The sequence below is a fragment of the Anomalospiza imberbis genome, chromosome 23, assembly GCF_031753505.1.
Source record: "Anomalospiza imberbis isolate Cuckoo-Finch-1a 21T00152 chromosome 23, ASM3175350v1, whole genome shotgun sequence".
NCBI classification, from domain to species: domain Eukaryota; kingdom Metazoa; phylum Chordata; class Aves; order Passeriformes; family Viduidae; genus Anomalospiza; species Anomalospiza imberbis.
In genome coordinates, this window is record NC_089703.1 from 7,617,742 (window position 1) to 7,641,083 (window position 23,342).

General features: G+C 42.9%; 1 protein-coding gene across 7 annotated transcripts in view; it reads right to left on the reverse strand.

Annotated features, from left to right (window-relative positions):
* Positions 1-1,789: 1,789 nt before the first annotated feature.
* The window catches only part of CLSTN1 (calsyntenin 1), a 28,459-nt gene continuing 6,906 nt past the window's right edge, over positions 1,790-23,342 (reverse strand). For 2 of the 7 annotated variants that reach the window (XM_068171484.1, XM_068171481.1), the window contains exons 2-19: positions 21,099-21,221; positions 17,306-17,335; positions 15,741-15,936; positions 14,026-14,234; positions 13,634-13,783; positions 13,350-13,535; positions 11,998-12,246; positions 11,023-11,144; positions 10,108-10,270; positions 8,944-8,994; positions 7,106-7,263; positions 6,333-6,481; positions 5,620-5,846; positions 5,110-5,280; positions 4,389-4,534; positions 3,600-3,735; positions 3,179-3,363; positions 1,790-2,534 (exon numbers count right to left, since the gene is read on the reverse strand). In XM_068171484.1, the coding sequence (XP_068027585.1) occupies positions 2,340-2,534; positions 3,179-3,363; positions 3,600-3,735; positions 4,389-4,534; positions 5,110-5,280; positions 5,620-5,846; positions 6,333-6,481; positions 7,106-7,263; positions 8,944-8,994; positions 10,108-10,270; positions 11,023-11,144; positions 11,998-12,246; positions 13,350-13,535; positions 13,634-13,783; positions 14,026-14,234; positions 15,741-15,936; positions 17,306-17,335; positions 21,099-21,221 (2,846 nt within the window). In that variant the 3' untranslated portion in view covers positions 1,790-2,339. The remainder of the gene's footprint in view (positions 2,535-3,178; positions 3,364-3,599; positions 3,736-4,388; positions 4,535-5,109; positions 5,281-5,619; positions 5,847-6,332; positions 6,482-7,105; positions 7,264-8,943; positions 8,995-10,107; positions 10,271-11,022; positions 11,145-11,997; positions 12,247-13,349; positions 13,536-13,633; positions 13,784-14,025; positions 14,235-15,740; positions 15,937-17,305; positions 17,336-21,098; positions 21,222-23,342) is intronic. The other 5 variants (XM_068171488.1, XM_068171485.1, XM_068171486.1 and 2 more) reach the window with 3 other exon arrangements.

Consider the following 23,342-nt stretch of genomic DNA (forward strand, 5'->3'; position numbering starts at 1 on the left):
GTGCTTGAGAGCAATGACCACAGAACTCTCCTACTCCCCCAGCAGAGGCAAATTAACACAGTTTATATAAGTGGATACTATTTTGTTTCACTCAGGAAAATAAAAAATGCAAACAACCTTTAGAACCAGAAATTTATTGTAGCTTATAGACTTTCCAAACTGACCTGTTACCAATATACACATCTGAAAAGTTATACCCACAGTGGCTACAAACTGCATCAGGACATTACAACCCCTCAGTATTACCATTAAGTCATGATCAGTTTTGGTCTAAAATACAGCAGCTACAGCAACAGTATATGGAAGGATAAGTCTTCTACACATTAACACAGGACAACTGTCAGACATAAGTTAAAAGTTTCCCAGTTTACTTAAAACTAGCAGTTAATTACCACATAAGTAGTCAAAACCATTTTCCCATTTTAGAAATCTAAAATTTTACATTAAAAAAAAAAAAAACCAAACCAAAACCAGTAAGCTCTGGTGTGGGTTCTTTCCCTGCTGCCAGGTCCATCTCTATTGTAAAGGCACTCCTCAGCCAGGTTCCCCCAGAGCAAACCCCCACCGATCCTGGTAGGTGAGAGCGGGGCTGCTCTGGAAATCCAGCTGTACAAACACGCGGTCAACCCCGATCCTTTATCCCTCTGGTGCTCAGGAGCCTTTGTGCCCCTCTCTGGCCCTTCCCCAGTGCTCCTGGCCCTGCCCTGGCCTGGCTGTGGCGCGCTGGGCTCTGCACCCACAGCCAGGAGCGAACGCTGGCGCTTGGCTTACCGTGCTCAGGAGGGAATGCAGTCCCAGGCTCCTGTTACAGGCAGAACAAGTTACTCTTTACTCCACCGCCACAGAGATCAAGCAGAAATTCATTATTCACGACTCTGCATCAGACCAAATAAAGTTAAACAACCCTGCCTGACAGAAAAAACAGCCCCCCCATGTTTGTACCTTCCAGCTACTGCCCTCTGCAATCCCAAATCGGAACTGGGATCAGAAACAACCCAAATCACATGAATTAATATGATTCCCAAGGTTTTCTGGTTGGATGATTTATGCTACAGTTTTTCACCAGCAGGAAAACACAATTACTAAGTGTAAACAAAGGCTTAAAACACCGACAATCTGAATTACTGTACAAGGGGCTGCAGGGGAGGAGCAGGAGTGTTCAGTGGTATCAGCCACACCCCAAACCCTCCCACTTCCAAATCAGCAAAAATGAACAACAAAAAACCCCCAAATCCCTGTCCATGTGGACTGGTAGCCCAGGTGCTCAGGTGCCCAGGTCTCAGTTGCCCCTGCACCCAAACCTGTGTGCAGGGGGCACAGCCCACACTGGACTCCAGGCCCTCTCCCCAAAACCAGCGGGAGCTGTGGCCACACCCCACAGCCACAGCACACAGATCTGCCCACCATACAGGTAGTGTTACCTCCCCAATAACTTAGAAGCCTTTATGGCAAGCCTTAATTGGAGATAAAAATAAAACTAAAAACAAACTGTAGTGCACAGGGGAGCTGAACCTCTGCAGAGGCTCCTAAAGCCTTTACAACTTCCCACAAGCTTGTCTGTTCCCTCTGCAAAAACAAGGAGATGAAAGAAAAGGAAGGAGTTCAAGGAGAGAGGGGCATGAGCACACATTGCAGTCAAGGCCAAGACAGAGTTACTGAACATCTACACTAAGAACTGTGCCCGTGCTCCTGCTGCAGTAGGATGAGACTTGGAATAGTTCATGCTGCATGATTTTTCACTTTAGCATGTTTTAAACCCCAATCCCTGTTTTCACTACCACAAATGACGTAATTACATAATTCCAATATATTTACAAAATATTAAAAAGTCTTGTTAATCTTCTACATATTAACCTCATTCTGCCACTTTACACATGCACTAATCCGGGGAAAAAAATTAAAAGAAATCAACAGGCTGAAATGAGCAGCTTTACCCTTTGTCAACAAGCAATCTTTGCATCTTTTAGAAAGAGAAAAAGGAACAAAGCCAAGTTTGTTTCACTGAGCAAAAAAAGACAGTTCAGAAATTCATGTGCAATGGCTACAGAGCTGTAGAGTCACTTAGCTGAGATGACATGAAGAAAAAAGTGCAAGGTGGTTCCTCACAGAGTGTAAAAAAAATCCAGTCACTGAGGCATGGCTGAAGGAAGAGGTGCTAACTACAACCCTAAACATCAGGAACTAGCTGACAGAACACAAACACGGCTCGTGTGGGGGGTCAATCTACTGGCCAGAATGAATTTTTCTGTTTTAAACACCATGAATCCTTGGTACCAATGGAGTGTGTTACAGTGGAGTCTTCTAGAGCGGGAACATAAAGACAAAGGGAGCAGCTAGAATCAATAACTGAGGGTAGAGTCATCCCATTCCAGCTGCTGCTGTCTGTTAACATTCTGTTGGTCCTCCTCCTGCTCTCCCTCTTCCTCCTCACTGCTTTCAGACTCTGCACTAGTGATGTCATCTTCTTCTCCGTCTTCACTTTCTTCTTCCTCCTCCTCCTCCTCCTCTTCACTGCTGTGTTGATCCTCATAAGTCTGTTCAGACAAAAATTAGCTGTCATTACCATACTGGCCAAAATTCTTTTTGTTCTTTATTCAAGGTATTATATTGAGGAAGAGCTATTGCAGATTCCTTGCTGGATTTAGAAGTTCAGCAGGAATTAGGCAGAAACCAGAAAAGACAAAGGAAGTAGCACATTGTAAAAGAGTTCTGAGACACTGCTGTCAGTCCTGGCACTCTACACAAAGTGGCTCTGAAGGGTGATCCAGTACTGCAAATTCTACTGGAAAGGATCTTACAGTGGGACATAGAGCATGAAGGTCACACATCTTTCCTGTTCCCAATTTCCTAAAAATTCAGATGTCAGCCGCAGGAGAAGGAAACATCATAATCACAGATGTTATGACAATAAATTCCTGCAAGTTTAGACAAAAGCAGGCTGTGTTTCAGGCACTGTGCACGTGATGAACACTAGTGCTGGACATTGGCCTGTACAATGCCATTCTCCATCATGAAACTCTAACCCCTGCAAGATCCCAACCAGCTGCTCTTGGCATTTGGCACATTCGTTCTAAATTCCCAGGTAATGGCTCTGCCCTGTGCTCAGGGCTGGTTCCGCTCTCCTCCTGTGCCCATGGCCAGTCCCAGCTGGAGGAGGCCAGCAGCTGCCCAGGGTTACCTCCATGGGGTTCACAGTGATGGTCAGAGCAGAGTCGTCCCAGTCCATCTCGTTCTCCTTGCCCGTGTCCTGGTCCCGCATGGTTCTCTGGTGCGCGGCGCGGATCCGGAACACGCCCAGGATGATCATGAACACCAGGAAGCTGACACACACCACGATCACCACGGTGGCTGTGCTGGGGACAACTGCAGCCAGAAAACACAACAGGGGTAACTCTCACACTGTGCTAACAGCTACTCCCCTTCCCATCACCTGCCAGAGGAAACGGCTTTACACAGGTATTTCATGTATATCATTGTATTTCATCTATGTTACACAAAGCCACTTAAAAAGTAAGAACTAGGCTTCATTTCCTTAAACAGAATTCCATCAATCTGAAAGACAAAAAACCAGCTCAACTTCAATGGCTGAGAATCCTGACCTGAAAAGGGATGAGGGTTTGCCAAGTTGTGACCAGAGAGATCAACAAAGGAATGATGCACTGGGTGAATGAACTGTGGCTGTGCAGCAATGTGATTGGCATGTTCCACTGGGCTGGCTGTGTGGATAACATTCACCTAGAGATAAACAGAAAGTGTTAAACTCCAGAAACCCAATGGTTTCATTCTGAAGAGATAAAAATAAAGAGAAAAATAAAAATGTTAGTGCTTCTCATGCCATTTTCTGCTGTACTTCCATCTATTTGATGTAAACATACTAAATAATAATTAACCTGTACCCTGCTGCAGAGGAAATGCAATTTTAGCCTCTCTGTGCTTTAACATAATCCCTTAGTATCAGAAATTTACACATCACAAGTGAAACAGCAAAGGGCCCAGCACGCCCGTCTGTGGCATCCCAGAAGTGACACACACAGGCCACTCAGCTCTGTGGTAGCACCACTCTCACTCCATTTGCTAAATTAATAATCTGTGTTTTCAATGCAACCTTTTCACCTTCACACCTCCATTAGCCACACTATTTCTTCTACAAACAATTTTATTTATAAATAAAATTATGATTTTATTTATTTACATTTTTAATAAGCTGAAATACAGGACTAAAATCACATTTATATATAAAATACTGCCTGAAATGCTCACATTTCCTAATACTTATTTTACAGCACACAACCTAAATCAATAATTGGCCAATTATCTGTCAGCTGAGGCAAGCACTGCCATGGTGCTGAGCCCTCCAGGCTCCCAGGCCCCTCGGGGCACTGACCCACCTCCACCTGGAACTCGTTGCTGACGTAGCGCCCGTTGAGCTCGGAGCAGAGCAGTTTGAACTTCCTGTCGAACAGGGACGCCGTGCGCCAGTTCCTGTAGCGGATCAGGTGCAGAACCTCCTCGTAGTTAGCCATGGTGTCCACCCCTGTGGGGACAGACACAGCTAGAGCAGCTGCCCTGCGAAGCACCGGCACCACTTCCCACCCCAGACCAATACGGCCCCGCTGCTCCACCTAAGGTTTCTTGGCCAAGAGATCTCCAAGGATACAGAAATGGTAACACCACTGACATGCACGTGTGGCTCCACTGAAATCCTGCGGGGTGGTTTTGTGATAAAATCCTAAACCCAGAGAGTCTTTGAAAGGATTCTGGGAGCTTTTCTATGGAATACTTCAACATAACAGAAAAGAATGATGCATGCTCCTAGGCACTGGAGCAGCCCTGGAAGGAACAAGCCTTTTCTGAGCAAAGTCACACTGCAGTTCCACAGTCCAGAGGTGATCTGCTATTTGGAACAGAAGGAAGGTTCTAGAATGTTGTACTTTCTAGAATCACAGCTTTCCACAGAATTGCTGTGCTTGGAATTCTAAAGGTAGTCCAAGCTTGAAATTCAAAGAAAAATGAAGTACTTGGAGTAAGGTGCTGCAAAGCACCTCTCTAGAACTGCTCCTTTTGTCAGTCCCTTCAAACCCTCCCAAGAGCAGCAGCAGCAACCCCTACCTGTGATTATCATGCCCAGGTTGGAACTGCTCATCTCAATGCCTTTCTGCTGCAATCGTGTCATGTCAATCTCCAGGCTCTCCTGTTCCTGATTTAGTTCCTCTCCCAGCACTGTCACCTCACACATATCCAGGTTGTGCATGATCTCTTCAGATACCAAAGACTCTTGGACTAAAAATCAGAGAAAAATTACATAATTCAGAGAAAAAGCCAAAGATTTAAGCAGAAACACCACAACAAATATTAAAATCTAGGCCTGAAGAGAACAAGTATCCACAAAATAATGATTTAAAAAATAAAATACAAACTACAATCAAGGGATATTTACATGAGAAAAATGGCCTGGGCTTATTATCATTTCCAGGTAAGTTTTTGTTAGCCCAGACCAGAGGATCTACACCATTCTCTCCCTTACTGGATTCTGTATTAAAAGCCCCCACCTCTCTGCAAGAGGAAGATGCTCCCCCGGGAGCACTGAGTCAGGTGAGGGTGGGCAACAGTGGCTGTTACCTGTAGGATCTTCATCCCCATCTCCCTCGGGCTCCACCTCCCGGGTGATGGTGCTGATGATGCGAAGCTCCGGGAAGAGGGAAACGCCCTCGGAGCTCTCGAACTCGGAGGCAGAGCGGGCAAAGTGGTTGATGCCACTCAGGCTGATTTTTGGCTCCTCTGGCTGCAAGACCATGACATAGCCCTCCACAGAGGGAATGGAGACACAGGCCTCTTCATTGAAACACCTGGGAGACAGAAGCACTTTTGCAGTCAAGATGGTTATTTCAGAGGGAAGCACAATTACAGACAGTAATTGCTTTATAAATTTTTGAAAAGCTGTCTCAGACCCAAGAGTCTTAGATAAATTCATCAGCTGCCCTGGAAAGTAAGGAATAGCCACCAAGGGAGCAATCTTACAATTAATTTTTACTTACAGTTACCATTTGGCCTCATTTCTACATTTTGACTTGGAGCCACAGGTAACCCCTTAAATGAAGCTGTGACACTGGAGACACTCCCAGCACTCTGGCAGTACTTTCCTCCCCATCTTACACACTCCCTGCTCCATTCTCTGGCAGAAAGCAGAGCGCTGGTGTGGCAAACATTTGCTGTACTGAAATGTGGGATGGTGACATAGCCCAGGACTCCTTTGTTTCTCCCAAGTGAGATCCATGAACACCAGGCTCCACCAGCCCTGCACAGGGATGCCCCAGCTCAGCACCAGGACATACTTGACAGTGCTGGTGATCTTCAGCCTCCGAATGCCAGGTGTCGGGAACTGGCGGGAGTTCAGGTAGGAGATGTGCTGCATGGCCTTGTCAACTCTGTCAATGTCATCCCCTTCTATGGTCAGCGTTGACTGGCTCGGGCTCACGTGGATCTGAAAAAAAGGAAGAAAACCATAAGAGAACACCCAGCTGAGTGACATGATCTGGCAATTCAAACTGGAGTTCAGCACCGGTAAATGCAGGAGAATTGCTTCCATATTCAAAGCAACAGGGTCATTATTTCCTGGCCTTGTGGCACAGGGGCTGAGTTCCCTACTCACTGCCTTACCCCAGTGGAATGCATTTGTGTTTCATTCTTTAGGAAAAAAATCTAAGCACATATCATAGTTCTGGTTGTAGTAATACAGAAGAGAGACAGCTAACATAAAGGAGAAATTTAGCTCTGTTCACACAACCTTGCTACTGAAAAAGCCACATAATCTCATTTTACGAAGCTGCTTGTTAAAGACCTCTTATTAGACAATCTGCACAGCTGGTAACACAGAGGCTTACAATTACGTAAGTCTTCTCTTCAAGACTTAAAAGACAGCAGAGTAACTTTCATTCCTAAGACCAGGTTTATACAAGAGAAGTTTCCTAGTTTTATGTAGTATTAATGCAGAATTCCACAAGAGATGAGCTTGTTATATCTGGGGCACCCTGTTAACTCTCTCAGTAAAACTTGTAACCCTGATCAGGGAAGGAATATGTTCCCTTTTGTTTATATGCAAATTTACCTTCACACCTTTGCCAACACCATCAGCCATCTGCAAATCCAGCCCCTCTTTGCAGGTGTAGAGGCAATCAATCACCTTCTTGTTCTCCAGTTTACCAGAGCGGATCATCAGCCCTGCCAGATTGCCTCGGAAAAACTGAGCCATGCGCAGTTCCCCACCTTCAAAACACGAGGGAGGAAAAATCGTTACTTGTTATGATTCTTTTTGCTTTTTCTTTTGTAAAACAACAAGTATGCCAGCTGATACACACAGTATAACACACATGCGGGTTAGTTTTCATCCATTCTGGGTGTTAACCTTGTGGTTATGGTCAGGCATAAAGAAAGAATTAAACAGTTCACCATGCACGTGGCCCTCAGACAGCTGTGGCCACCTTGAACTGCCTGTTCCAGGACAAACGGCTCAAAAGAAGCCCCATACAGCGAGGTGGTGCTCAGAAATCAAACACAATGGGATGAGCCATGAAACCTCAATCTTCCTGCTGAGGTAACCCCTCCTTCTACTCAGGACACAGGACAGCATCCCTCCAGGTGTGAGGGACCTCCACCTAAACCAGCACTGCAGGTTCTCCCTACGCTCCAAGGGTAGAACGGAGCTTTGTAAAGTCATTCAGCTCATTCTGAGAGAGGTGTCCAAGAGCTACCTGCCCCCTCTAAAGGTGCCATCTTCTCTCTGCAGATTCAAGTGAGCAGTTTAAACCCAGGTACCTCAGCTGAGTTAAGTCTGATAAGGGCAACCTAACAAGCCCTTTATTCCTCAGTGGTTTTGAAGATGATGTCACAATGATCAGCTAGTCCATCTTGCTAAATCCTGGGGCCACAAAACACCACCTGGAAATGTCTGTTTTCAAGTCCATTACTTACTAAGCAACCTGCTTTTAGAAAGATGTCTAAGCTTGTTTTAGAAGTTCTAAGTGATAAAAGTTCCTTGGTACAACTCAAATATTCAGTGGTGAAATGTCCTGTTACAAACTATACAATTTTCATATAGCTTCAGCTTCTGGAGCCCCTGGATGCTGCTCCTTCCTTGCCAAATTAAAATGTGATGCACACCTAGAAACCTCTTGCCAGTTACATCCAGACTACTCCAGCAATTCTTAAACTTTACAGGAAGGGTACATATCTTGAATTGACTTTGAAAATATACACTAATTTTAAGTGTCTCAACTCAAGACACAAAACCCACTGAACTATCACTAAAATTTGTTATGATGAAATAACTCTGTAGCAAATCTGAAATACCTGGTAGCCAAAGCGTTTTTGCCCATTCACAATTAGAAATTTATATAAATATCTGACCTAGTGAGTATCCCTTGTGAATTACAGGTCTGTGTTTATGAGCGGTCTGATCCAAATACGAGATCAGTCTTGTTCTGAGAGAGGAGCAAAGGTACCTGAGTTCCAGAGGTCCTGCCCAATGTACTGAATAAATTCTATAATAAAGACACATACCTACATGCATAAATACATACATTTATATAAGATGACGTGTGTTTATGCTTTAACAAATCTGGATGAAAGAGATTATAGCTGATATTTTACAACAGCAACTTTTTTCACCACTTCACTGCAATCACAACCGTTGCAGATTTGTACATGGAAGTACGTTTGGATGCAACCAAAAAATACCCAAAACAAACAAAAAAAACCCCAAACACAAGCAGAAGTCAGCTGATGATGCTCTGCAAATAGAAGCACAATGAAGACACAAGCCTAGGAGAGGATTATGTGAAGGTCAATGGCCCGAATGCAATGCCTGCATTTCATGCTGTGTGCGAGATGAAGCAATGTCTTGGCTTAAAAATGAAATAAAACAGTAGGGAAAAAAACTCCAGCAACCTGCAGAGGTCTCAGGCACAGTTTCATTGTCATTTTCACTTCCTGTATATTCTGTAGAAAAGCAAGACAAAGAATAGGACAATAGGGAAAGGACCAAGTAGTTACAATTTGGCAAACTCTCAAACCCCAGAAAACACAAAGCAGCACATCCCCCAAATTTTGCTTATTTTGGACCCAGCTCCTCAAGGATTATGAGTTCGTGGAAACACAAAGAGCTGCAGTGCAGGGGAAGACACGTCACTGTGCTGTTACAGGAACAGTCATGGCACCACAGCCCAAAGAGCCCCACACAAGCAGCAGTGACACCAGCAAGAGCTGCAGAACCAAGAGAGGAAACCTCACACAAACCACCGCTAGTAAGATGACACAAGTCTAACAACTGGCTCCATTGGAGGGGAAATTAATGTGAGATCCAGACTAATACAGTAAATCACCAAAGGGTACTGTAAGCTGATCAGAAGAAGCCATTATCAACACAGATTCCTTTATCAATAACTGAATCACATGCATTGAGCAGTCAATTTATCAAATGGAAGCACCAAAAATGAAAATCGGCTTTTAATTTTTTAAAAAGAAATGTTAAAAGAACTTCTTCAGAAGGATAAAATCTTTTTCTCTGTGGAGAGGAGCTGTACATATAACTTAGAGCAGCCTAAATAGTGCAGACAACAAAGCAGATGTCTATTTTTTAAGCAGAAATGGTAAAATACCCAAGAGACAGCACCACTGTGTTGCTCTGCAGAGCTGTCTGCCGGACAGGCTTCCATTGATGAGAACCCTTTTCCTACAAGATGCTTTTCAACCTACTTGAAATGAAGTGTTCTGCTTGGTAACCTGAAGTATATGAGGTATTGTTACAACTGCTATTAAAAATAAGCTAACAGTATTCCCCATGGCCACCACAAAAATCATGTTGATGGAATACAGGCTGGTGAGCAGCCCTGTATTTCACACACCTGTGGCCAACGAGAAAACAAACAAACACTCATGGAAAAAATTACTCAGAGGAAATATGTGATACCACCTTGGAGCAAAACCCATCTGCAAGAGGCAAAACAAATTACATTTCATGCACTAAAAGAGATCTGCTGGGTACTTCTAGATAACCACAAAGATTTCATTAAAAGAAGTTAATTAGAAGTATTAACAATTGTCAATAGTTACCTTGCCAACATGCTCCCACCACCAGCTGCGTTTCTATCTTGGAAGGGTGGAGCGGGTAATCCTCAGTGACTGGGAAAGGATCATAGGAAACCCCGTCCACGTAAAGAGACACCGCGGGAAATTCAACGTTGACGACGTAGTGGTGCCACTCTTTGTCACACACCTGAATAGAGAGTTTTAAAAATTCTGGGGTTTTTTCCCCCACTACAGTTCAGTAACTGATCTGGTGCCATGTTTTACATAAACATACATGCAGATGTACCGACGACCTACAACACAAGCCTGTACAGACACAGTTGATCTTTCACACACATGGCACACATCTGAAAAGCAAACTGACTGCCAAACATTAATAAAAAGTTCCTTTATTCTGTTGCCAATACAGGAAGCTGCATATACTTCCTTTCCTTTAATTTTTATGTTAAATAACAGCATATTTCAATCTAAAAATACACATCTACATGCATGCACATCCTGAAATACTGTTATAAGACAACCTTACTTGACAAAGGACAGGTATTTGCTGAGAGAAACTGTTAAAAAACCACAACTATTTATCACAGATCCGGGGGGCTGAGAAAATGTCACCTGCTCAGAAGTACTTGAATGCTATAATCAACCTGGAATAAATACGTTCTGTTTTCTCATGCACTCCACCTTAGAGTGCCTTTAGTGAAGACAGCTGATGTCACAGCTGTAAGACTGACGCTGTATTTTCTACTTTATATTCAAGATGAAAAGCTGAAGCTGAACCTGCCACTTGTTCACAAGTAGAACAAGCACTGCTGGGCTCTGCAGAACAGGAGCCAGGAGCGTGGAGTGGCAGGAAGTATTTATTACTGAGTACACTGCCAGGGACGTTCGTGGTCGGTGGCTTTCCCTCCGGCACTCCACCACACAGCCTTGCAGGCTCACCTGATTGAGCTTCCAGTGGAACTCGGCGGGTTTGTAGGCCTTTCCCTCGGAGGGATCCTGGCGGAACAGGAAGACCAGGCGGCAGTTGTGCACGTAGAGGGTGTAGTGGTGCCGGTTCATATCTGCGCGGCAGTTCAATCAGCAGCGTTAGTGCCTGCAAGCCTTACCAACAAAATCCACCTGCTCTGCAATCTCACACTTCAATATCAAAGTCACTGATAGGCAGTAATCAATGCAGGAGTAAATCAGGCGTGGTAAGAGGAATGTAAAGCATCTGCAGCAGTAGTGAGGGCAAACGCTCTTGAAGAACCCATGAGGCTGCAGAACAGACAGAGAAGTCTCTATCCAAACCCAACCTAAACCAAGGCACAGCACTGAGCAGCCAGAGATAAAACCTGTCAGCAGGAGAAAAAGAGCTCTATTTGCAAACAGAAGAGCTTCTTTTGATACAAATGGCAATTATGGAATCAGGGTTATCACATTTCCTTATTAGTGGCATTTTCCAAATTATTGTTTCTGTGTCATAAGCAGAGAGTGAAATTATGCACAGAATCAAAAAAAAGCTTCATCTCTGGAGAAAGAGAAATTATATCCTCCTAAGGAAAACAAAGATACAGCAGCAAATGCTGTCACTAGACCTGATATGTGTGTCTTAATGTTTTTAGGCAGCATCAAGAACAAGGCTATCTTTGGAGATGCAAACTCGAGGCTGCAGTGCCAGAATAAGTAATCTACCACAGCAAAAGAAGTGCATAATGTAAACTGAAATAGAATTAGAAAAACAAGTCTGCCCAATCTGAAGCTACATAATCTAAGGCTGAGCCTAAACATAAGCACAACAGTGATTTTTAAACTCAACTTCGTATACATTCCAAGAAAACCTTAAGGTAGAGAAAACACTGTCACGTGCGCTGCCAGAGCACACAAAAAACCGACCAACCAAAAAGACTGTTTATAATTGAAGTATTGACAAACCTGTCTTGTCTGAATTGCACAGAATTGTCTCTTTCTCTTTGGTTCCGGGCCCGTGCCTCATCCACACTGAAATCATGAAGGGCTCTTTCAGATTGACTGTGACAACACCATCTGGAATCTTCACAGCCTGTGTGCCATTAAACTCGAAGACCTGGTCGCTGTCGTGGCCGTTGTCCGTGGGCAGCCCCACAGTCCAGTTAGCAGCGCTGCTTGGAGGGGGGAGCAGCTCAGCTGTGCCAGAAGCAGCGCCTACAACACAAATGCTCAAATGAAAACAGAAATTTAAAAGACCACCACCAGTTTCAAATTCAACTGTTTATCTCAGCACTAATTTCTCAGCACCAACTGTCAGGATTATGCACTACCATCACCCAATTCTCCTTTTAAATAGTGTGGCACTAATTACAGGCGTCTAAGGCCATGTTAACTTCCACAAATTTCACTTCTGGGTAGACAATCTCATAATAAGCAAAACAGTTTCAACTTCCACAGCTATAGAATGATATTTTGCCTCTATCTCAGGAACCCTTTCATTAATGCCACTTGCCCCTCTGTCCCACAGGCACGATGCCCTTCTCTAGACACTGTAGTCAGTGTGAGACCAGAAGTGATCCAGCTGAAGAGAGTGCACAAGCACCCCCTCCCAGCTCACTGCCTGCCCACAGCACAGCCAGCAGCAGGGACCTTGAACGTCACACTGACCTCAATCAGGAATTGCCTGCCTCTCTGGGGTTACATGCTACTCAGACTTTCAATTACTTTCAACTGCACTTGAAGACATAAATAATGAGTGATAATTTATCCTGTAATCTCAGCTCTTCCATCTGGCTACAAAGGACTCCACTGACTTTTTGTAAGACCTTTAACTGCAGCGTAAGTGGATGCCGAGGGCCTTTATTCCTGGGGCAAGCACAGTACAAATTTAACTGATCCAAGTTAACTGTTTTTTTTCCAATCCACTCTTTCTTGGTTTTCTCTACTTTTTCCTCATGTATTTCTCAGATTGCAGCCATTACGTCCATCATGCTCAGAAAAACAGAGGCTTTAATGGCTATACCCTTCCACACAAATTCTTCCAGCTCTTGAATATGAATCTCATGCAAGGGACATTATTAGTCTACGTAAGACAGCAGAGAGGCAGAAGAAAGAGATTCTTTACCACATTTGAGAATTACTGTGGAAGCCACCTCCATGCAATTTCATGCCTTTTTATGCCAGGGAGGAAATGAGTTGAAGGAAACTATGTGCAATCGAAGACCAGATTTTCTTATTGATTTCTGGTCTAACACAAAATTCAAAGTAAAACTAGTAAGCAAGAGAGACCACTTTTATTTTAACAAAAGCCTTCTTACCACAGAGCCTGTGGATGGATTTCTCAGAGTAGGTGTCTCGATCACAGCCTTTACCAATATGGCTGGTTTCTAGTTCCACCGTTGCTTCCACTGAGGTTATTGGCTCATCACATGTCTCCAAATGCATCCCAGGGAACAGAGCCAAAGAACCAGTGCCAGGCTCGTATTCTATTCTTTTGCTCCAACCTGAATATTTATCCAAAGAAACAATATTAAAGATCTCTCCTGTTTAACTGAGGGTACCAGCAAATGCTAAAAGCAGAGAGGAAAGACAGCAAACTAACCTTGCCAGCCAGGCTTGCACGTAGGCTTAATGCTAATTTTAACCAACACATCCTCAGCAGCTCTCTTCTTCCCACAGTCATAGGCTGTTACTGTCAGTTTATACTGGTGTTCTTTACCATAGCTTAACTTTTCTGTGTTTTTTATATAACCTGACACAGAAAAAAGGCAATTGTCAGACATCAAGACAATTCTTCAGGGTCATTACTGCATAAAACGCATCCAGGTACCATTGATGTACTTCATCAGACTTGAATAAACTCATCTGCAAGTGAATTACTCTGCACTGTTTGACTTTGCAAGGCCAGGCTCCAGGCCCAGGCCCTGCTGGCAGGGTGACTCCTGCTCTTTGGGAGGCCAGTGAAGTCAGCCCGCGCCCGGCTCCGTGTCTCACCGTCTTTGTCGATGGCAAAGGGCACATCCGGGGTCACAATCTCGTAGCTGCAGATCTGGCTGAACTGGGGGGAGCAATCTGCATCCACGGCCTCCACCTTGAGGATGTTGTCGTACCTCTTGCCCTCGATGGCCGTGGCCTTGTAGGACTTCTCCTTGAACACCGGGGCGTACTCGTTCACGTCGTTCACCTGGATGTGGACTGTGGCCCTGCAACGACACACGGAGAGCTCCCAGGGGCTGCAAACCCTGCTCCAGCCAGCACTGGATACAGCAGCTCCCTCCCTGCCACCAGAGCCATGTCAGTCTATCAACCTGACAGCTTGGAACTGCACTGCTCCAGAGCAATGGGCTCCACATGGCCTCTCTCCTACCAACCTCAACCCAGCCTCCCCATACCATATAATACACCACAAAATGAAGGTAAATGGCATTTATACTACCAGAGAATATCTGTTGCAAGAATTACACAGATGGGTCCAACCAAGGAATAAGAAAGGAAAACCTGTGTTGAAGGCCTGTTTCCTGGGTACTTTAAACAAGGAAAAAATCTGCATTTTACATTTGCCTTTTTTTCTTCCAGTCCACTTACTTCCGTGAATGTGAAGGTTTGGGGTTTGATTAATAGGAATATTTGCACCTCGTTCTGAATAACTGTCACTTTTCTCCCGTTCAAAGAAATGCTTTTAGAGTATTACAGGTTCTGCCAAATCATCCTCTTCTTTTTCACATGAAGCCATCCTTCAGCATTCCAGCTCTCAGAAACAAGCAACCACTGACTAACAAACCCAACAATCTGAACTACCCTAACTAGGAAAGCAGTGGCTCTTTCTCTAGTGTACTGTTATATTATTCAGTTTTGTTTTATATAATTCAATGTGTTTTGTTTACTACCACTGGTTATTTACAAATAAAACTCAAACCCCTGTATAGTTATAGAATAGCAAGGTTTTGTTTGTCACCAAGATGACCTCTGCTACTCATCTTATTTATGCCCCTCTCATTGCTTCACACAACTGCTCATCTCCCACATGCTCTGCAGATGTTTACACCAGAGTGTCAAACAGTTATTCTCAAGTGGGTTTTCTAGAGACTATTTTATATTGTGGTTTTTCCTTAGACACAGATAAGCTAAAGACTGCTTTGTTCCCATTCTTTAATGTAGGCAGAGATGAGCCCCATGCTATTGATCTTGGGTTCTCTGGTGGGGCTGTCTGGAAACAATAGAAACATGAATGTTTTGGCGTTTTGTTAAGCTTAATAGACTGACTTCTTGAACCAGGTTTTTTGATTTAGAAACTGAATTCCAAAACAATGTCGAGGCCTGGTACCCCAGTGCAAACTCTACCAACTCAAGACATTTTAAGTGTATCAGCAGTTTCCCTGCTTCTATCCCCACCTGGTTTCCTAATGTAAATCCAGAGACATCAAAGGATAAAGCAGTAGCACCTAAAATACAAATGCAGGGACGTCCAAGCAGTCCATGTCCATTTTGCTGCTCTTTTTATCACTATGATTGCCCTGCTGGAGCAGGGAGGTTGGACCAGACGCCCCAGTGTGGTCCCTTCCGAGCTGACCCTTTCTGTGGTTCCATGAAAAGCCTTCCAGTATGAAAATTTGGTTCACATTTACTCTCAATACCCAGACCACAAATCACCACAAGCAGGAGACCCCTCGGAGCCAAACTTCCCCTCGGCCCACCCCAGACTGACTTACTTGTGGGATTTTTTTGCGTTTGCTCCATCTGGTCCCTTCCCACAGTCGTAGGCCTGGATGGTGAACGTGTAGTCCTTCTGCAGCTCACAGTCAAGCTTTTCCTTAGAGCGTATTATTCCCTCACCAGTGGATTTATCCACTACCACTGCTTCAAAGGGAACGTTTTGCCCGTGGATTTTAAATCCACAAATCTCACCTACAGAGTTAAAGACAGGTTAGAACTGGTCAACATGATGATACACTTCTAAAATAAATGACCAAATATTTTGCAGCCAGGGGTTTGTGAGGGTCTGTGGACAAAGCAAGAGCACTGTGCTTTAAAATGGGTGAATTCTGGGAACTTTAGTAAAAAGAAGCAAACGTCTGCCTTCCAAGCAACTTGTTTACTTTGCATCCATTCATGCAGGAGTACAAAAGAGAAAAAGAGAAATGTAGACAGGCATTTCACAGGAGTACTTGAGACAGCTCTAGGGCAAGAGTAGATCTCATGTGAGCATACAGCCAAGGCCACAGGTCATATCTTCTATGCCAAGCTACTGGCAATAGCTGGGCAGCTGGTTTACTTTGACCAGAGCAAGAGGTTAAAATGCACAGTTACAAGTCAAGGGATGAAAAGGCTTCGAGTACAGGTTCAGCACCATAATTACAGAAATTCTGTCAACAGATCAAAGGACAAAGTCTTCCTGTGCAATGTACCTGGCTAAAATCAGGGAATCAAAATAAACTACTGAATGAGAAAGGTAGAAATACCAACTTCTCAGGCATCCATTTCAACAGCTATCTACTAACACAGGCCAAATGTTAGTCAAGGAGGCTCTCGGGAAATGTTTTAGAAGGCTTTCCTTCTAGTCAAACTCTTCGCCCTACAAACTTGGAAGACAAGTCCCCAGCACGTCATTTTTAAACACATCACGACTCCGGCTGGCACAGCTGGGTGAGCTCAGCACACAACAAAAGCCACTCAATAAACTGTTTGACCACCTACACTGTGTTTTCACCTCTGCAACTTGTTCTATTTTAATGGGGATTTTCTTACACCAACAAACCCCACTATTTTGCTATTATAGTTGCAGCGGTTTCTTAGTACCAACAACATACTCCTAATGAAACCATGTCTAGAAGTATTCAAAAAAACGGGGGTGATTAATATTTTAAGCCACTGAAGACAGTCCTGAAGGGTGTGTGCTGCAAGGAAGGTGCTGGAAGGCTTCAGCACTTCAACATCACTTCATAAAGCATGTGGAAAACTTCAGCTGTCCCAAAGAAGTGATCTACAAGTGAAAATACCAGAAAATGCTAATTTTCCCCAGACAACTTCTTCAGTGTCCACACAACGTACAGTGACCCAAATGGTTCAAATGGATGTCTGATTTACAGATATTTCTAACCAAGGGTTTGGTTACATAACACTTTTTATCAATATATTTTAAAATAGAAAAAAACTGGGAGAATAAATGGGACAAAAGAGCATGACAGGATCTTCTGTTTCAGTGCTGATTCCCCATTTCATAACCAAAGTTAGTAGGTTAATATTCATAAAAGGGATAGAAAGAACCCTTTATCACCTTCTTTGGTGACTGTCACCTCAAAACTCTCTAAAGGGAAAAAAGACAAACCCATGTCAGTAACAGGAAAGGTTGAATGGGAGCAAATAAGGAAAAGGCAAAGATGCACACATTACACAGACAAGCTTTGGGAAAACTGTATTTTAAAATTCCAGTGGTGATTTGCTGTAACTGTTACAATTTTACAGCTTTAGTTATGGTCAATATGATTTAATCTTTTAACTCCAGGTTTTCATTTTGAGAATTTTGAAATATTTCATATGATCAAGGCTTTGTTTTCTCCTTTTCTTTTTTTAATAATACCAACTGCTAAATGAAAAATTTTCAGAACTGCACGCTGATGAATAACTGCCCATAAAGTAGAATTTATCTGAATTTACTTACATTATTCTGTATAAAGTATTGCCATAATTTGTGACTAAAAACGATACACATTAAACTGTAATCCTGATGAACACAAGTTTTAATTTTAGGAATGTGGAGGGGGAGCTATATGTTTTCCTAGCAGTATAGCATAAAATTTGACACAAAAATGGATGAAACTCTATTGAAACAAAATTTCCTCTTAGGTTTGCACAGCTATGCAAGTGAGCCACAGATGGGACAAGAGCAAAATCTGTTTGCTTACAGTGTCATCTCCTCTACAGGACAGTTCTTTTCTAGAAATTGCCCCCCCAGCCAAGCCCTGCCTTGCCCACGGCAGCAGAGCTCCCTTCCTAAGCAAACTGGGGCTGGTGGCACCAGCACTGTCCCACCCCAACATGGGAAGCTGCCTCCAGGGAGAGGGACACCAAGGGCTTGATGGATTCTGGGGATTTTCTAAAAGAATCTATAGAGATTCTGCAAGATCCTTTTCAAAGCTCTCCACATATTCATGCTTTAAATTAAAAATTCCTAACCCCCACAAAATACTACTTGCATCCCAGAATAGCAAGAGGGAAATAAAGGACTGTGGCTGAGAAGTGGTTTTCTCTAGGAGTGGGGGAAGAGGGACTGAAGCCCTGTTACAGGCACATCAAAAAATCAAGGGAAACACTTGAAACATCTGGCTCCGAGACCCTCCACTGCACATTCAGCTGCATGAAGGCATCCAGGTACAGTGTGTCTGTTTCAAATGTAAAGAGAAATTCAGTTCCTTTATGCACAGTAAAGGGGAATCCCTGCTTGAGAGCTTCAGCCATCTGACTGGTTTTAGGCACAAACAATAAACATACAATAAAAAAATTTAACTGTCCTTTATTTTTATTTTATTTTTTTTCAGCAAAACCACTTAGGATCAAATTCCAACACAATTCAATTTGTAATGTAGAAAAGAGTCACTGAGGAACAAGAATGGTCACTGTCTTCTCAAGCACATCTGTAACAGTGATGGTGCAGAAGACTGGTTCCATCCTGTCCCTATGTGCCAAGCAGTTTGACAAGGCAAGCTGGCATGACTATATCCACCCTGTTTCCAAAAGTGTGTCATTTCAGATTTAAAACCATACAAATAACCCAAGAAATAAACATCTACATAACCCCACTTATTTTTGCACACCTGAATTTTAGGATCCTACCCACAAGCACGGAGGGAGCAAAGCAATAAATGTTATTTTTACTGGCCCCACAGTTCATGTACTACAAAGCATCTAAATGAGCTCGTTTTGAGATGTTTCGACACGCTCAAAATGGAAATAAAGCAAAAAAGCTCTACTTAAAGTATTTTAAATTTGCAGACAGTTCAGAAGTTTCACAGCTCAGCTAGAGGGCACAATTAATTAAAATATCCAGCCTTTTGAAGCATGAATAAATTTGATTTACAAGTAGGAGTACAGCAGTAAGGGCTGAAGCAGCCATTTAATGCTGAGCGGTGCTTTGTTTTGCTGTGAAAGCACATCACTGGCCCCGTGGGCTCCTCACTCGGAACCCCCCCGACGTGCTGGGCACCAGCAGGGTCTGTGCCAGGACGTGAGCACAGCTCCAGCAGAGCTGGGAACAGGCAGCACTCGCCCACCCCGGGCTCCTCAAGGACAGGCTGCAGGACTGCTCCATTTAATGGCCCACAAACACTTCCACAGAGCCCCACGGCACAGTCCTTCAACATTTATGCAATTCAAACCCAACAGTATCGTACCGAGAATTCTTTACAACGTTCATGTGCCATACTCAAAACTTAATTTCTTTATATCCACTGGTCTGCTCCTGCTGTTTAAGAAATGTCCTTTTTTGAAAGCCAAAATATATTGCTTATACAAATATATTCTGTTTATATGATTTCCAGTAGATAAAAGTGTTCATTTAACGAAAGCAGATCTAAATACAATTTAGATAAACTCAATGGGAAAAGTCTCATTTAAGAAATGCTTTGACCTTGGATTTTCCTCTGCAAACACAGCAAAATATTTGACGATACTCTGACAGTACTTTCTTGAAAACCTTCCTATCCAAGAGGTATGAAACTGCCGTTTTCAAAATCTGTTCAATGCTGCTGAACTACCAGCACCTACATTTAAAGCACTTAAGAACTGCAAGAGGTGATTCATGTTCTCCTCATCCCTGAGAACACAATTCAGGCTTCCCATTCCTCTTCTTAATTATCAGATTTTGTGTATCCTAACACAAGCGTCTTCATTTGGCAATGAAAGTTTCTTGTCCACAGACAGCAGTTTTATTTCCAGTTAAGATAACAGCAGAGCCTCTGCCATATGTACCCAATACATGAGGAAGTTTGAATTTCAGAGGTTTAGCATTATCTCTCAACTTCTGAATAGCAAATTTACCATTATCTTCAACTTCATTGGAGATAATTACAGCCTTATGATAATGCAACAAAACCATTACTTTAAGCAGTACCTCAAGAAAATTGTGACCAAACTGCCATAAAATTGCAGCACTCAATGCAGTCAGCTGCTGAACCTTTCAAATGGCTCTTAATTTAATTACTCTCCTATCTCTTCCTCCATAAAGCCAGGCTCCCAAAAATGGCTCATGTCACATCCTTTAGGTACTTCACTAGGATTCTTAACTCTCAAATTTTGCTTAACCAAATAAGCTTCTCCAAATATCCAATTTAAGCTTGTGTTATCCACTACAAGCAATTTAAATACCTGCAGATGCCTAGTGGTATTTATCAAACACATCTTTCTAACACTGTCAAATACAAAAAAATAGCTTTCCATAATACTGCATCCAATTAATGAATGCAGTATTCCTACACAAAAGTTTTCAGAAAAAAATCTACTGCAGAAGTTTATAAGAAAATTGTCAGTCCTGACAATTAGCCCACCCTTGGCAAATCTTGTGTATCATTCTCTATATTCTTTGCTAGAGGAGAAAAAGCCTTTTCTTCAGCCAGAGGAAGTTGTTCAGGTTTTAAAATACCCTAGACTGTTAAGGAAACTTATCATAGACATGCAATCTTAATTCTACTAATTAGTATTTTCACTTTATTAAGACACATAAAAATGCTAAGGAAACCAAAACTCTCTTCAGAATGGTAAGAAAATCATTGTTTCAGAACTCCCACGCTGAATGCTGTGAAATGTGGAATCTAGAGGATTAAGAAAAAGGACAGACACTATGAAAACAAAAATAAACCACCAGAAAAATTACCATGTACACAGGAAATTGAAAGAAGCAAAGTACTTTCTGGTTTGGACACTTGGATACAGCTGCAAACCTGAAATAAAACACTGGTCCATGCACACACATTTCCTAGGATCTAAAAGCCTTGAAATGTTATGCTACTGTTAGGGAAAACACACTAACCAAGCATTTCCACATCTTCAAACAGAAATGCAGATGAATTCTTTACCTGCAAAACGCAGAGGCGCATCTTTGTCCAGGGCTATTAGAGGGGGGTCCAAGAGCACTGTGTTGTCATTTTCTGTAACTATGCCATGATAGGTTGTTTCAATCCATGGCTTATGCTTGTTAACTGAAAGGAAAACAAAATACAAAGTCAAAACATTTGAAACGGACAGTATCTTTTAAAAATGCTTCATAATACTAATTTCAGTATTTTCCTCTTTTGTAATTCTGAATTAAGGTTTTAATAAACTAAAAGACTTGAGACAAAATCCTGGCTAAGTATGTTCAGGAAATTTGAGTGTCCCTGTAGGCTTTTCAAAAGTAACTCAGAGAATGTAGATTAGTTTCAAACTATGCTGGGATTTAAGATGCCCTGAAGTGCAATTCAAAAACCTGATAACAGTGATGGGGAGCTGCTGCCATCGGTGCCAAGTGCCACACCAGCAAAACCTCAGTCAGCACCACACTAAGGAACACGAAACACCAGGGTTTGTTTACACTCTGCTTCCCCCACCACGGAGTACTAGGGATACAGCTGGTGGACTGCTCTTCAGAACAGGAAGACTTGTTCTCATGTCAGCTTTTTGTCCTGTATAGGGGCTTTCGCTATCATTAAGAAAACATGCAGAAAACAGGTCAAACTTCATCTCTTTAGTAGTTGTTTCAAGATATTGGGAAACTCCACTAAAAAAATCTCACACGAGAGCATCCTTCACCTCCGCACAGAAGAGCCTCAAACTGATCACCTGAGCCTGTCTCAAGATGAAGGGTCTTCCTCTGCTGCAAAGAAATGCAGTCTCTTTCCCTGTCAGCCTCAAAAGGAGTTTCTTCTACTACATCACTAAAGATGTAAGATCAAATCATGTTATCTACTAGGTTGTCATCTACTGTGTGACAAACCAGTAGGAGAGTCCCTTAATTATTAAATATTTGGCTTTATGTTATGATTCCCAGCTCAGGTGGTAGAGTGTGACTGCCTGAGTGGCTCCTGGATGGTGAAGTTTCCTTAATAGCACATGCAATTTTCCCACATGCAATTCAGGAAAATTGCATGTATCCTGCTGCTTAGAGTCTACTGAAAAACATCTTAAAGGGCCTGAAAACTGCCCTGACCAGACAAAACCAAGTAACCTTCAGCAAACGATGCACATAAGAAATGCTTTGCTAGAGGTTACAACAAACCTACCAAAGAGCATTCCATAGGCAACATCACCCAGGTTTTGGTCTGCAGAAGACCAAGAACTTAAAACTTATGAAATGCATGCCTGTGCAATTTCAGCAAAATATACACTACAGCTTGAACACTACCGCACAGCTGAGTCCTGCTATTTCACCTCTAAAGAATTATATAAGCAGATTGTCAAAACAGGCAGAGATGGAAGGCTAACCCAGACTCTTGAATCCTGCCTCTTCAACAAACTAAAACGGATTTGTGCCATGTGCCATATGCTTACCTAGGGGAATTAAAAAACAGTGATAAAAGGACACTTCAGTGAATGGTTAGACCTAGAGAACTCATACAGGAAACCACAATACTCCCAATATGCTTTCATCTGCAATCTTTTACTAGTTAGTAGCAACAGCAGTCAGGATATATCATCTCTTCATCCATAACAATGCAGCAAGAAAGATCTCACAAGGAACTGTTTTAATGCAAACTGTGTTTAATTACTCCATGTGGTTTTACTTGGTACGGCAACACTCTCTTTATTGCCTCAGTAGGCTGACACAGGCACACTTCCAGTATGCAGCTCAGCACAGAGGCAGTAAATGCCAAGCACACTGCTCTGTTCACCCAGAGGAGCTCGGGGCTGCAGCACCCTCCCAGGAACGCGGCGCTTCAGAACAAACCTGCTCCCCTCAGAGCCGCTAACACACACTCCTCCCTCCGAGGGAAGGGGCCAGGAACTGCTCAGGTCTGAGGCTCCCAAGGAACACTCAGCCACAATTCAAACCTGGTCTCGAGAAAACCGCCTCACCAACACAGCTTTGGCTTCAGGAGCACAAGGAGGTGACAGTTGTGTATTTTTCTGTCAGTACATCCAGGACAGTTATACCCCAACTGAAAATCTGAGTCCTTCCATCCATTCATCTTCATCCTTGCAAGGATGTGGTATAAAATACCAGAACAGATCTCTGCCAGAAAAAAAACCCTCCATCTCCATTCTAATGCTTCTGAACGTGGATTACAAAAATACTTAGGTTTTTTTTAATGTTCTGAGAAATCTCCTAATTTAGCAACCTCCTA